We start from the raw sequence: 14,641 nt of genomic DNA on the forward strand, positions 1-14,641 counted from the left end.
ACCTTGTGTCAAGGCAGGGCTTTCTAACCCTCACTGCCAACAGGTTTCTGATCAGCTTGAACCAAAACACATCGTCTTTGTATACTTTAATGGTTGTAAACAATTGGTGGAGTAAGGAAGCAGCTCTAGTGCAGGTAGCTAGTATGGAGAAGGTAACTCATGTTGGGGACACACTACACCACTTTTAGCCTGGTTATAGTCATGACTTTGGAGTGAGAGAAGGAAAAACAAACGGGGAGCGTGGAAAGCAACAACGTAGCCAGAAGAGACGAGCATGCGATCCATGGGAGTGTTGGACGACTCGAACTAGGGGGAGAAGTTGGCAGAATTATGGCACGAGAACACAAGTGCCTACATAAGGTAAACTGCCTTTACTCTACTGTCTTTACCTTGCGGTCAAGTGTGTGATCCTCTCCGACGGCGAGACAAAAGCCGGCCGAAGCGCGCGACGTCCGGTCTTCTCGCAGTCTGTGAAGTCTTGTAGTGTGTCCCCAGCGTTCGCCGATCAAACCTGGTCGCTGCCCTCCCTGAAGTACACCTGCTCCCACACCACCGTGCCCCAGACGCAGAAGAAGCCCCACAGGTTGTGGAGGGCGCCGCGGTCGAAGGGGTTCTCGTCGGCGCCGCAGTGTTTGAGGTAGGAGATGCGGTGGCGCGACATGAACTCCCAGGTGGTGGTGTTGAGCGAGACCAGGTAGAGGTGGGAGCCCAGCAGGAGCAGCACGGTGAGCGAGAGCAGCGCCACCAGCACCGCCACGGCCAGCAGCATGCCGTTGGCGCGCAGCCACAGCTGCCAGGTGGGGGCGTAGCTGAAGCCCGTCCTGTGGAAAAACGACGGTTACTTAGTTTGAGCAGGACAGCAGGGGATTTTAGAGTTGCGTTACAAATCTCCTGGAAACCATGGCTGGTCTCATCTTGGAGGTCGAGCGGATGACTGGCTGTACGCAAATAATGGCCAAAAATACAACAACCAGGCTATGAAAAGAGAGATATCTATAAAAGATTGTTGTGGTGTGGCTGAAAGTCAATTCAGAAGCATTGTAAGTAAAAGTGAATAGTGTGATAAGGTGGATTTGTTTCCAAATGTAGGTCTTCAGGTCTTCTTGTCTTTAGCCCTAGTCTCTACTCCAAAACTCTACAAGAAGTTGGAGCTTGAGAAGAGTCAAACCGAGTCTTGAAGCGGTCAAGTCGCAAGTAAGTTGAGTCTCACAGCAGACAAGTCCAAGTCGAGTTGCAAGTCCTGGTTTGACTAGTCTGACTCAAGTCCAAGTCTCAAGTCTACAGCTCTGGCATTAATATGAAAAAGTGAACAGAACATCTTTCAAAATGTTAAAGTTTATAGCCTGATATTACCGTTCTGATGCAACTGTGAGCTTCTCCTTCATAGTAATGAACCTTCACCTTTACTGACTGAATTATACGTCTCCAATTGTTTTCTATGCTGTTTGGATTTGAATGGGAGTGAATGAGCCTGAGAGGTTTGGCAAAACTGATTTCTAAATATCTAAAATCGTGGCGCATGTATGTAAAAACTGTCACAATTAACATAAGCGGGATGGAAAACGTAAATGTGTACGTATGAGCAGAAACACAAATCGCGCCGGACTTGTCCTTCAAAGTGCTTCACTCACCAGGCCATGTGCAGCCCCCAGAGCAGCACCAGCAGCTGGACCGCCAGGTACAGCACAAACCAGCGGTGGTTCCTCTCCCCGACACAGTTCTCAATCCAGGGGCAGTGATGGTCGTAACGCCGAACACAGTGCTGACACGTCTGGCAGTGCTTGGATCTCATTGGCTGCTGCTTGGAATAAAGAGAACTGTGTTTAGAGGTAGTTTCCTCCCGGTTACATGGATGGAGGTTAACATTAAAAAGACCAGATTTGGAGCAGACCTGTCCGATATTCTGTAAAACTGATTAGCTTTGGCTCTTGTGAAATCGTCAGCACACAGGTTCTACAGACCTCTACAAAAACCTGTTGATGCAGTCTGGAGCCATTTCTTTCCTTTTTTAAAGATTATTTTTTGGGCAATTTGCCTTTTATTTGATAGGTGACAGTAGAGAGACAGGTCAGATTCAAACCCAGGACGTTGCAGTTACATGGTACGCGCCTTAGACCACTGAGCCACCAGGACACCCCTAAAGCCATTTCTAAGGCTCTTGGCCTCCATCGAACCACAGTCAGAGACATGCTGTCCAAATGGCGAAAATTTAGGACAGTAGTAAATCTTCCCAGGAATGTCCGTCTTGCCAAAGTTTCTCCAAAAACATCAGAGTCAGAAAGAGTCCTCGAACATCCAGGGCGTCTCTCAGGTTTTCCAAAAGGCAGCTGGATGATCCTTAATTTTGAGTTTTAGAACAATGTTCTGCAAACAGAAGTAGAACTTTCTGGCCCTGTTGTGTCTGTTAAAAACCAAACACTGAACTGACTGTAAGCTCCTCATACCGAGGATCAGTCATGGTGGTGGTAATGTCTTGGCTTGGGGAAACTTTTGGTGCATCAGGGCCTGGACAACTACACATCGCTGAAGGAACCAGTCAGAGTATCCTAGGATAAAGTCAGGCCATGTTCATGAGCTGAAGCTGGTTTGTTGACAAAGACAATGATACAAACAAACCACCAGGTCTACATAAGATATTTTCTATACAAGAAATTTACAGTTTTGGAATGGCCTAGGCAAAGTCCAGACCTAAGAGCGATTGAGATGTTGCAGCGGGACCTGGACCTGCATAGATAGTGGGCCAAAAACCCTCCATGGCCGATCAATTGCTATAGGAAGTATTTGGTTGCAGCCAATGTTGTTTAAAAATGGTGTAACCAGTTATTGAGTCCAAGGGGCGACTTTCTACATAAATTAGTATCAGAATGTGTGTTTTTCTGTGCTTACATGAGGAATTTAAAATGGGAGGCAGACAAAAGCAATAGAAATATCAATGTCAACAGAAATGTAACCAATCCATACAGACACACGGCCATAACGGCACAAAGGACCTCCTGTAACACGTAACATATGATGTTACGTGTTACAGGAGGTAGTAGTGTTACAGGGAAGTGGGTTGCTAGGCTAGCCCATGTGTTACTCTATACCATTGCGGGATCTTCCAAGTCCTGTGGAGCTTTAAGTGTTAAATTGCAGCCTGAGATGCCTGCGTGCATCTGCATATTGAGGTCAGAGGGGCGGCATGAAGAAATGATAACTGATAAACACCATGTCCACAGGCAGAAAGGCCAGTGCTGTCATCAATAGGCAAATAAAAAACTATTTTTACGGGTGCAAAGAAACGCATAGAGATTGAAAAAAAAAATTGCACACCGTATAACAACCAATGTAGGGATTTTAAAAATGCTGATGTTTTTGAAGTGAAAAAGTTCAAGTGAAAATGACTTTAATATATGTGCCAAAAATAAAAGTGAACAGTGACAAAAAATAGACTGATGCATTTCAGTTTATATCAGTGTCTATTAAAGATACTTCTTCAATTAGACTACAGACTTAAACTTAGACTACTACTACTATTTACACTTCTTCAATTCAGAAAGCTTGCCATTTTTTCGATGTCTGAGTTGGTTGTTATACAGTGTGTAAGTATTGTCCTTCTCAAATAACACGTGTGGAAGCGTGTTGACATGGTAGACGACGCACCTGAAGCAAGCAGTGGCCGCAGCGGCGCTGTCGGAGGGATTTGGTGGTGGGGGGTATCATGTCCTGCTGCTCCTCGGCCACACCCAGGGTGAACTGGTACGACAAGAGACAGAAACAGAATACATATGTTTGTTTATGCATGTGCTTGTATGTAATGTAGATTTCCCCCGCCATCACCCCATCATCTCCCTCGCAGCCACCAATACCTAGCAGCATCATTCAAAAAGGCTCTTAAAAACTCTCAAAAACGTACTTGGACTGCTGTGATACAGTGATGTATGGAGATAAATATAAAGCTAAACCTTCTGATGATCATAAGAACACACACACGCTGGCATGTTATAATAAATCACGTTGTATAAGCAGTGCGTCTATGTATGTATGTAATATGTTTTAAGCTGTTTGCAAACACTTGCTAATGTTAACTAACTAGACAAGTAGCCTAACTTTACTGTATTTTCCATAGAAGATATTGCGTATTACTGTATTACGAATTCCAGACCACTTACAATGAATGACAGCTCGTAACGTTCCTCATTAGTTCAAAATTATTTGTTTTGAATAACAGCAACCAAAATGTTATGCATATAACATATTGTGGCCTGAATAAAGATTCATTCTCTGTGGTTCCGCGCATTTATAAAATTAATGGGTAACACTTTATTTTCCGGGTCCACAACTTCCTAATAATTTCCTATGTAAATTTTCCTTCTTTCCAGGAAACTTCCTAGGAAATTAACCGTTCCTTTCTAGGAAATTATTAGGAAATTCCAGACCCAGAAAACAAAGTGTTACCAATACATGAATTTGAATAAATTTATGAAAAACAGCAAACTCCAGACAGGTGAAATGAAGACAGAGCTAGAGGGAGCAGAGCAACAGCTACCACCACAGTACCATGGTAACCAAGCAATGTCCTCCTTGGCTAACTCACACATGTAGGCAGAGGGAAGTGACAGGCGGGACAGTGCAGAGGAGGAGGCAAGAAACAGAAAGACACTTTGAAATGTTTCTGGAGGTTGCTATTATATTGCTCTTCTTAAATCCCCCCCCCCCCCAAAAAAAACAAAAAAAAACTTAAGTATCCATTTCCAGAAGCAAGTCCCTTCCGCTGGTTTACAGATGTACTGACTATGCAAAAGGGGGATAAATCCAGTGCATGCAACACCTGCATTGCAACACAATACATCTGCAATGCACTGATGCAGCAGTTAACAGATACTGGCATTTGAAATGAACTGTCAGGGAGCCACTGCTTTGAGAGATTCAATGTGAACAAGGCATAAGGGGCGATAGGTTGTTGTGTGTTTGCTGAAAACAGAAATAAATTGGTTGTAATAATTATGAGTTCGTATGATAAAAGTGACTGAAAGACTATAAATTAAATCTTAAAACACACCATTCCAGTTAAGCAACCTGTCACCCAACCCTAGTCGTATCATTACAGTACAAAAAAAAAATGAATGGTACCTACAAATCTGAAAAAGGAATAGGAAAAGTATACAGCAGAAGCACGGCTCACCTGTAAATCGCTGTCATCGGACAAGATGAAGCCGGGGTCCATGAGGGAAACGGCGAAATACAGCAGCACCGACACCAGCACCAGCAAGACGAAGAGCACCGGCTGGACAAGCCTGCCCGTCTCCTCCTGCTTCCTCAGGTCTGCGTCCACACAGAGAGACAACCGGTTTAACACAATATCTGATGAAAAGCTAGACCTAGATCAGGCCCAGACTCAAGTTTTAGTAAGTCATACTCATGTCATGTAAATGTAAATACAGTGTATTTGAAGAAAAACTAATTGCACTGTAGCTTTCTTACTCAGGCATAAAACACTAATGTTATATGGAAACACATCTTATTGCTTATTTTAGACCTGTTACATATGCTATATCATTTTATATGGTAGAATAATAATGTATAATTGTGGGACAGGCTTACCTGTGTCATGTAGGAAGAGTATTAAGGTTATGACCCATGTCAGAATAACATGAGCTGTTCTCACCAGAAACCCTGAGCCAAACACATTTTTGAACATGGTCCTCCTAGCATTTTAGAGCATCCATCGCAATCTTCAGATGGATTCAGCTCCACTTTGACATGAGGACTGCCGAGCTGAAGTGTCGCCAATGAGAAATGACATGTAGCTAGCAGGAAAAGACTTGTTGGACGCTAGTGCTTCATTATTACTGAGTATCCAGTAAGATAGCTTTATCAAAGAATTAACACATTATAGTGCGACCGTAAGAAACCGTTCGCGTTTGCCTGCAGCATTTACAGCGTTTGTTGTTGACTCCGCGATAGCCTGTAACGGTTAACTGCAACGGCGACTGAGCCAATACATCGAACTAACTGTGCTTCAAAAAGCAAAATAAATGCATTTCTGCTTCTTATGTCGGACGACATATGAGGCTGACTGCGAGGCGGCAGTTTAAACGATAGACAAGCCGTCGATCCGCTTCCTTTTAATACATTTGTTTATTGTTGTCGTTTCTTTACATTCTCACCTGTGATTGGCCAGCAGCTGTCACGTGACGAGTCAGAATAGGGTGGCCGGTAGGGACATTTCATGCTACCGCGCGATGGACAAAACGGGAACGCTTATTTGGGGCATTTTCCTGCAAATACTGTTCTGGTAACTGCTTGACCTTTGGTCACCACTATAATGTCGCCCTTATAACGACAGGGCTATACTGTACTTCACTGACTGATTTTGATTCTGTTCATACCTCTAAAGGTATATTTGACTAAAAAAAGTCTTCTTCATTGAAATTACTATACTATGACACCACCTACTTTTACATACTTTACACTAGAAAGTCCATTAAACTCTCATTTTGTCTTCTTCTACTTCTACACTTTTTTTAAATTATGGTACTAGTTATTGAATAAGACATGTGCTCAACAACTAATGTTACCTTGGCCAATCATGGCTCACTGTTCTGCAGAAATATATATATTTTTTAAAAATCACTCAAGAAACACCCAATTACCTTAAGTGCATTTATTTCGAAAACATTATGAAACTTTATTTTATTTTATAGATTATTCTTATCCTGAGACATTTGAAAAGAAACTCTTGGGAAAATCTAGGACCTTTAACCTTAAAGACATACAGGGAATTCAAGGCAGTAAAGGGATACAGTGAATGGAATTTTTGCTTATATGTGGAATAAAAAACTAATCACAAATTTCCATTCACGTTTTGATTGTAGACTGTAATTCCTTGCTTGTCCCTGATTTGTTTCTCATTGATCACAAGGTTTACAGCTCCTCCTCAGCAAAATGCCAATTTATGAGGTGCATAAAAATGGCAGTTTCACATCATTATCCATTATACTGGAATCTATGCTGGCATCACATAACGTATTCAATTTATCAGAGAAATGTTACAGATCCTGCAGTTCCTTTGCCCTTTTCTCATCCAGAAGGAAGGGGGTTGGTAAAGTCTTCCCCGTCAGCAGCGGCTCCAGGCCCTGACAGAGGAAACGAGACAGAGGTTAAATCACAGCACCTTACCATGTGAGCTGGGAAAGGATAACCTATAAATAAATAAATAAAATACTGAAGAAGACGGCAGCTAATCAACGTTCCAATTTTGAATGCAACCTCAGAAAACTTAAAACCAACTTGATTTTTTTATTAAAGTCGTGATCCCTAACTGCAGTAAAGATTGCCCCAGTTGAAACTCTGTATCGTTTTTTTTTCCCCTCACTCTGAACTTTATTGTATGAGCTTTTGATACAAGGACCGACAGTACTTGACCTTCTTCACACGGCGGCCATTTTGAACACTCAGGGTAAGAAACTCGAGGAAGAGCAAGTACAGTCCGCTCTGCGCTGCTGTTGTGAACCCAGATACATCACACATTTAGTGTTTCCCCACTGAAAAACATATTATAAACAAATCTATCTCAAGAATCAGAGGGATATCGGTTCACATTTTAATATATTTGGCCCATTATCGCTAGCAGAGTGTAGCCTAGATAGCTAGTTAGTAGCTTGCTAACTAAGCTTGCTAACTATCTGCCTGCTAAATTCAGGCAGTTGTTGTCGTCGTTGTTCCCGATGTTGCTAGCTGGTAACTGTTCTGTCTATCTGAAGTCCTCACTTAGGCGTTGAAATAATGCTAGATTTATGCCAATCTTCCAGGTAGTTTCCCACCCTGAGTGTTGAAAATGGCCACCGTGTGAACACATTAGACAGGAAAAGAAGAAAAGCTATCTCCCATCTAGACATTCAAATCTTCTAGAAACTTTTGAAAATAACCAAAATGTATCCTATAATATGGTCAAATAAATTCTGGCTTGTATCAATAAGCACAACAAGCTCCCCACAATCAGGCGTAAACAATCCTTTCTCTAATACTAAGGAACTGTGGGCTTTTTCATGTTCTCACCTCTCCAAAGTAGGAGACCAGCGGGGAAATCTCACACTGTGCTGGAGGACCGTCCTGCCCAGTCACCCTGTCAAAAAACACATTTTGAGATGAACTGTCAGCCTCACATGAATCTCTCAAAAGTGTTATTTTACAGAGGGATCTGTAGCAGCTGCCAATGTAATACACTACGAAACCAAACCTCTTAATTTTATCCCTGAAATTACCTTAATTTCTCATAAACATGAATTATCCATTAAAAATAACATAGCTTTCAAAAAGTAAGGTTAGTATCATGGGTTTATAAGGGATTTATTCATGGGTTGATTCACAGAGACACTAGAAATTAAGGGATTTTTCATGCCTTTTGTGCAGGTTATTAATGAGTTATTAATGGAAAGTGCTTGTCTCCCTGAATTTTTCATTAAATAAGAAAGTAAGGAGTCAAAAATTAAGGGGTGTTTAAGGAGGTTTTGATGGGGTTTCCTCCATTAATAACCCCCTTAATTAATTTTAAGGGGATTTTGCATGAATTAAGGAAATTAATGTAAATGTAAAGTTATTTGAAGGGATTACTTGTTTGTAGAGATAACTGCAGGATAATGTAATAACTTGTCACAATGTAATAAAATGTCCCTCTAAGTGGGTTGAAAATGCAATAAATAGCCAGATTATCACTCCATATAAACTAATAATAAATCAAAGTTTCCTCCAACCTGTTCCCCTGTCCATCCAGCAGTGTGGCCCCAGCGGCCCGGGCCCAGCGGCAGTGCTGAGCCAGCAGGGAGTGCCTGGCTGTTGTTGGGGTGTCCAGCGCTGCCCCGTCTGCATTCTTAAGGGGGGAAAACTCGTCCTCCCTCACCACCTCAAAGACCACAAAGTGTCTTCCAGAGACAGATGGAAACACCAGAGATTTAGCAAGTGAGGTACAGACACAGTATCATAATCATTATATCAATCAGTCATCAAATATAAAATAATCATCAATACCTTGAGAATGGAAAAACGTCAAAAACAAATTTTTCCATCTTGATGCCGTTAGGCTTGGTAGGTTTCACTTGATTGCCACATCTGTCCACAAAGGGAACTTTCTTGAGTGCTACATGTTGCTTCAGTTGGCCTTCAAATTTCCTAAGAGATGAAAACAGTTAGTGGGAAACCAAAAGCAGTCTGTGCATCAGTAAGCATTGTCAAATCATTTAAGACTGTATGATTCAGGGGGTCAAGACGAACACAGAGTGAAATGAATTCTTTCCTCATTGGGAGAGAGAACCCCATGCATCAAACTGGCTTTGTACATGAAGGTGAATAAATCATTATTATGTGTGAGCAGGCACAAGGTGGGGCAGCTAGAGGAGGCTAAGAATTGGGGAAAGTGATTGGACATAAGCCAGCAACCCCCAGTCCCACCAGACAGTCAGTCCAGCTCAGACCAATACTCCATCACTCTGTACAGCTCATACTGTGCTGTGTGAGGATGAAGATGAGGAATCAATAAATAAATAAATGCAATAACAAATAAATAAAACATGAATGAATTAATAAATCAAGATAAATAATAATAAATAAAAATGTTAGGTGTTTATTCATTCATTGATTTATTTTTTTAATTATGTATTCATTTACAAATTTCTATAAATATCCCCACATTTATTTTACCATTTATTAATTCATTTATTCATTGATTTATTGTTATTGCATTTATTTATTTATTCATTGATTAATTCATTCATTTATTATTTTATTTGTCATTGCATTTATTTATTGATTCATTAATTGATTCCTTAATATGACAGGCCTGGCCCTCCATACCTCAGCTCCTGGCATTAATATTTGACATAGTTAGGCTCACTGTTGGCTATTACAAATTGGTGTTTTACTGTTGATCGTTTTGTAGGTGTCATGGGTCTAACTGAATAAATTAACTGTGATTGGAGGATCCCACTTGACCCCCCCCCCCCCCCCCCCCCCCCCCACACACACACACACACACACACACACACACCATCAAATCTTGTGTACTATTAAATGACTGCAGGCAAGAACTTGATGGCCATATGGTAAAATCCATTTGGGGGTGTGAGAAAAATAATGAAAACATGTAAGTCCTACTTGAAAAAGAGGCAAAATTACTGGCGTCATGGTTATGAGGCATTGGTTCTATTTTATCCCCTCACTCAAACTAGCTAAATTTTAAATCTCCCATCTTTTCCCTGACAGTAGTCCACAGGTCCCATCCTATGCTGTCAGATGTATCTCTCCACAGGCTCTTACTGTGCCACCTCCAGCAGAAACGCCCTGGTGAAGAAGTGGTTGCAGATGTTCCCGGCGCTGAACACCAGCTCTCCCCCCGGTCCTCTACGCTCGGCCGTCTCCGGCTGGATCTCGCTGTACTCCACCACCTGCTGGACCCCGCCCACCCTGCAGACCACGCCCACCGGCTCTGTGGGGTACGCCTTCTCCACCACCTGACCCGAGACACAGTACAGTATGTCCAGTCAACCCAGATGGGAACCTGGTGTAGGATCTAGATCTACAGCTGAAGGCTACGGTCAAGACAGAGGCGTACCTTGGCTCCGCAGTCAGCCCCTTTGCTCACGCAGAATCCAATGAAGGCGGGGTCGGCCATTTTGACCAGGATGTTGTCCACACAGTACACATGGAGATACTCCACACCCCTCTTCTCCATGTCCTGCAGCACCTTGTTGTCCACCAGAGCTCGGTACAGACCGCCGTTGCCATCTGACAAAGAGTGCAGTGTTTTGGGAGAAGTAGGTTATGACCTCAAACTATCTTGAACTTTGCTATTTTTTACTTCTGTACTACAAATATTTGAACTTCTTTTTCTTGTTGGATTAATGAAAGAGGTATTTCGAGAGGTGCAGACAGAATTCCCAACCCGTAAGTATTAGTATGTGGACAGCCTCCCAAAATATCTAACTCATAAAGTAATTGTTTTTAGAGATGGGGAAAAATGTATTCAGTCCAAATCACATTTTCCAAGCAAGTGATGAGCTGGAAGTCCGCAAACCGAACCGTTTCTAGATATATGTAAATGCCCATCAAAGAGCACAGCAGTGGCATTACGTGAAAGCAAAGTATTCGCGATTTGAATTATGAATTATGTTAATGATCCACCTACCCGGGGCCATGGCCAGCTTCCCTTTACTCTGCAGGATGACCTTTCCATCAAAGGTCACCGCTGGGATCATCCTCTGCTCGAACATGACGATGTTTGATGGCTCCAGACCAAAGTAGCGATTCTCCTTGAAGAACTTCTCAGTGGGATCCAGCGTGAACTCACTAGTCATGATGTACCTAATGGGAGAAAAATTGCAATGATAGAGACACAGTTCAGACACAAATAGGTTTTGAAGTTGAAGTTTTTATCACTTTGAGGAGGATCCACACTAATCTTACCAAGGGACGGTGCATTTTGAGCCACGCTTCAAATCTGCCAGCGCCTGTATTTTGTGGATGCGCTCTGCCTGGATCTGATACAAGGTTTTGCTGCTTGGGAGCCCGACGTCGTACATCCCTTTGGGATACTGCACACCCAGACGGGTCCCCTGGCCCCCGGCCAAGAGCAGCACTCCGACTCGATTCTCTGAGATTTGCAAAAGCCCTGTAAAAAGAGCGGTAACACATAATGACTTGAGGACAACTTGTGTGCTATTGATTTGAATCACAGCCTCTAAACTTCAGGACAACCTGCCTGAGGAAATGCAACAAGCGAACTATCTTGAGATACAACTGAAAACTACATTTTTATAAACTTGCATGTCATTTTTTCATTTTCTTTTAAAAATGTAATCTTATTTTATTATTATTATTTTACTGATTTTCTCTTATCAGTCTACTCACATTCAACCTATGCATCTATATCTTTGTGTTTCTTCTTTTTTTCTAGTTAGGGTGCACGAAATATGGGTTCGAGAGGGAGGGTGGGATTGTTATGTATAAAAAAAATATAAAAAAAATAAAAGTGGATGTTTATGTATTTATCTTTTCATGTATATCTGTTTTCAAATCCCTAATAAAAACACAATAAAAAAAATAAAAATAAAAATAAAAACTTGCATGTCACAATTAACTTGTTATTGCTCTCATTATACTATGGTAGGCTACAATTGTTTTGTTGAGTGACCTTAATGAGCTGTGGGCCTTAATGGAGCCAGCAGCACCTTTTATTATAGCTGACTGTATAATAATGTTTGTTACTTGATGATGATGATGATTATTATTTTATTATTTCAGTCCTTTACATGGCTACTGGGGCTAAGTACATCAAATCAATTATGGGTTATAAGTGAGAGACAAGAGTTAGACCAATAAGTAGGAAATCTGCTTTATCATCAGTTTCCTCTTCCATACCATTCTGAAAGGCAAACTAGTTGAAGATCTCATCCTTAAGGCTTGTCCATGATGTTATTCATCTGACTCCACTCGCAGAGAACTCCCATCCTTTTCATACTTTCCCTACTTTTTAAAACAGTTATATTCCTCCTCAGTTTGACCAGTTTAAGCTGAAACCACACTACAGCAGTACAGACTAAAACTTAGAAATTGACACATTTCTCACAGTTGTATCAGTTCATTACTTCAGCCGAACTATGGGGATTTTCCACACACACTTGCACAACAGCGACATCGAAACTCACCTTCATTCTCCCAGTCGGCCAAGGTGTTTTTGTCACTTCTCCGCACGCTACCGATGAACTCCTGCGGGACCGGCTCTATGTGTCGGTCCAGGCTGGCGGCCGGGGACGCTGCAGCCTGTGCGGCACCTTCACAGTGATCTTTTAATCCCTTTAGGTCCATCTGAGACAACTCCAGAAGAAAACTACCCTTCTCCTCTTCGGAAAGCTCGGGCCAAAACTGCAGGAGGTGAGACTGTCCTGCGCTTTCTAAACACAACTTCGCCTCCTCCAAGGAAAGCATTTTGCCTTCTGGTCCAAAGCAAATCCAAAAAGCAAATTAAAACATGCACATGTATGCGACTTCCTTATCCCAGACTGTAGTGAGGATAGCGGTAGTGTATAGGAAATGACTACACCTTTTTCATGAGCAACTCGTGACCGCGGCTAGGATCCAAACAAGGATGTCTTGTGATGAATTACTACTCAAATAGCAAATAAGGGTACACAGCTGCCAAAGCAAATATTGCAGAAATTTGCATAGGCCTAATGAATGCTGCAGCATAGCAAAAACGCCTAAGGCTACATAAATGCTACAAAAAATCGATCAGCTCATATCTGGATTATTTGCAAAAACTATGCTTGGAGGACTTCCTCTCTTAGACCGGACTACCTACAAAAAAAGCTGTGGGCTGACTCAGCTTCTTCCATATTCCATAATCAGCTGATTGTGTATCGCCTGCAGTCCCTGTACTGCTGGGCAGAAAACGTGGAAGTATCCAGAAGGCCCACAAGGTGCTGTAGACGTTACACAGCGATAATATCTAGTTTTACGCGATATATCCAAACATATTTGTTTTCTTCAGTCCCTTGCAGATCAGAAACTGTGTTTTATTCATGATAATCTGCTGACGACACGGCGAGGAACTTTCATGTCTCAGTTTTGAGCCGAGCTGCCAAGGGAGCGTCTGCAAAGTGCACACACTGAGAAACATGAAAATGTATCTTTAAATCTCTCATGCTCTTTATTTCTCTTCTGGACACATTTTTGCTACAACAACTTACAGTTAGCCTACTAGCTACTACTACTAGCCTACTAGCCTTATTTATAGCACTTGTCTAAAAGAAATGTTTACAAAGTGCTTTACATACTGTACAATGAACACAAAAAAAGACAGTGATGTAGAAAGTGCCACAATTAAAAAAAAAAAGTGGGATAAAAAAAATATGTAAAATGAAAACAAGAAAAAAGAAAAAGGACAAAACACCACCAGCCGGCATAACCACACCTGCCACATCCACCGTCCACACCCCAACCCAAGGGCGTGCCCCCCACAATTCACTACACCCACGCCAAGCCGCTGGCTCGAAACCCACCGTGACAAAGCCTTAACCTCGCACACCAGGCACCCACCACGCATCCAACTGACAACAGCCCCCACAGACGACACAGAACAAAACATAGCACACCCACACCACCACAGTGACCTGCCACAACCAGTGCAGCACCAGTGGTCCCACAACCAGTGATCCCACAACCAGTGCAGCACCAGTGATCCCACATCCAGTGCAGCACCAGTGATCCCACAACCAGTGATCCCACATCCAGTGCAGCACCAGTGATTGCCACATCCAGTGCAGCACCAGTGATCCCACAACCAGTGATCCCACATCCAGTGCAGCACCAGTGATTGCCACATCCAGTGCAGCACCAGTAATTGCCACATCCAGTGCAGCACCAGTGACCGCACTGCAGGGCTATGCCACTGACAACCGACAATTGCAGGAGCACCACAATCTCACTACAGTGCTCACAGAAGACCTTCGAGCCAGAGACCCTCACTACCACTAACAAACGCCCCTATAGTCCATGCACCGAACCATAACATCGGCAGAGGAAGTCAACCAAGCACAAGGCCAGCATCTGACGTGGAGAGTGCAATACACCCCGTCAGGACAGGCCAGGGTAGGCAACACTATTCACA

The 14,641-nt window shown here is 42.6% G+C and overlaps 2 protein-coding genes across 2 annotated transcripts; both read right to left on the minus strand.

Moving 5' to 3' along the window:
* Nucleotides 1–272: 272 nt before the first annotated feature.
* Nucleotides 273–6,123, minus strand: zdhhc12b (zDHHC palmitoyltransferase 12b). The gene is made up of 6 exons (XM_071904281.2): nt 5,584–6,123; nt 5,165–5,304; nt 3,643–3,735; nt 1,632–1,798; nt 390–821; nt 273–306 (listed from the first exon to the last, which is right to left on the minus strand). Exons 1-5 carry the CDS (start codon nt 5,678–5,680, stop codon nt 506–508), a joined length of 813 nt encoding a protein of 270 aa, XP_071760382.1. The 5' UTR covers nt 5,681–6,123; the 3' UTR covers nt 273–306; nt 390–505.
* Nucleotides 6,124–6,668: 545 nt separating this feature from the next.
* uap1l1 (UDP-N-acetylglucosamine pyrophosphorylase 1 like 1) lies at nt 6,669–13,244 on the minus strand. The gene is made up of 9 exons (XM_071904270.2): nt 12,681–13,244; nt 11,440–11,644; nt 11,162–11,337; nt 10,589–10,761; nt 10,294–10,487; nt 9,010–9,150; nt 8,736–8,903; nt 8,041–8,107; nt 6,669–7,118 (listed from the first exon to the last, which is right to left on the minus strand). Exons 1-9 carry the CDS (start codon nt 12,958–12,960, stop codon nt 7,032–7,034), a joined length of 1,491 nt encoding a protein of 496 aa, XP_071760371.1. The 5' UTR covers nt 12,961–13,244; the 3' UTR covers nt 6,669–7,031.
* Nucleotides 13,245–14,641: the final 1,397 nt, after the last annotated feature.

This window comes from Centroberyx gerrardi, chromosome 2, assembly GCF_048128805.1.
Source record: "Centroberyx gerrardi isolate f3 chromosome 2, fCenGer3.hap1.cur.20231027, whole genome shotgun sequence".
Lineage (NCBI taxonomy): Eukaryota > Metazoa > Chordata > Actinopteri > Beryciformes > Berycidae > Centroberyx > Centroberyx gerrardi.

Excerpts from the sequence above, each read along its gene's own strand:
- uap1l1 (XM_071904270.2), bottom strand. The coding sequence starts at position 12,960 with ATGCTTTCCTTGGAGGAGGCGAAGTTGTGTTTAGAAAGCGCAGGACAG. Across the intron at positions 10,488-10,588 it reads GGGCTGACTGCGGAGCCAAG|GTGGTGGAGAAGGCGTACCC; the intron begins GTACGCCTCTGT and ends GTCTCGGGTCAG. Across the intron at positions 8,904-9,009 it reads GACGTTTTTCCATTCTCAAG|ACACTTTGTGGTCTTTGAGG; the intron begins GTATTGATGATT and ends TGTCTCTGGAAG.
- zdhhc12b (XM_071904281.2), bottom strand. The coding sequence starts at position 5,680 with ATGTTCAAAAATGTGTTTGGCTCAGGGTTTCTGGTGAGAACAGCTCAT. Across the intron at positions 5,305-5,583 it reads ACTCTTCCTACATGACACAG|ACCTGAGGAAGCAGGAGGAG; the intron begins GTAAGCCTGTCC and ends GTGTGGACGCAG. Across the intron at positions 3,736-5,164 it reads CCGATGACAGCGATTTACAG|TTCACCCTGGGTGTGGCCGA; the intron begins GTGAGCCGTGCT and ends TTGTCGTACCAG.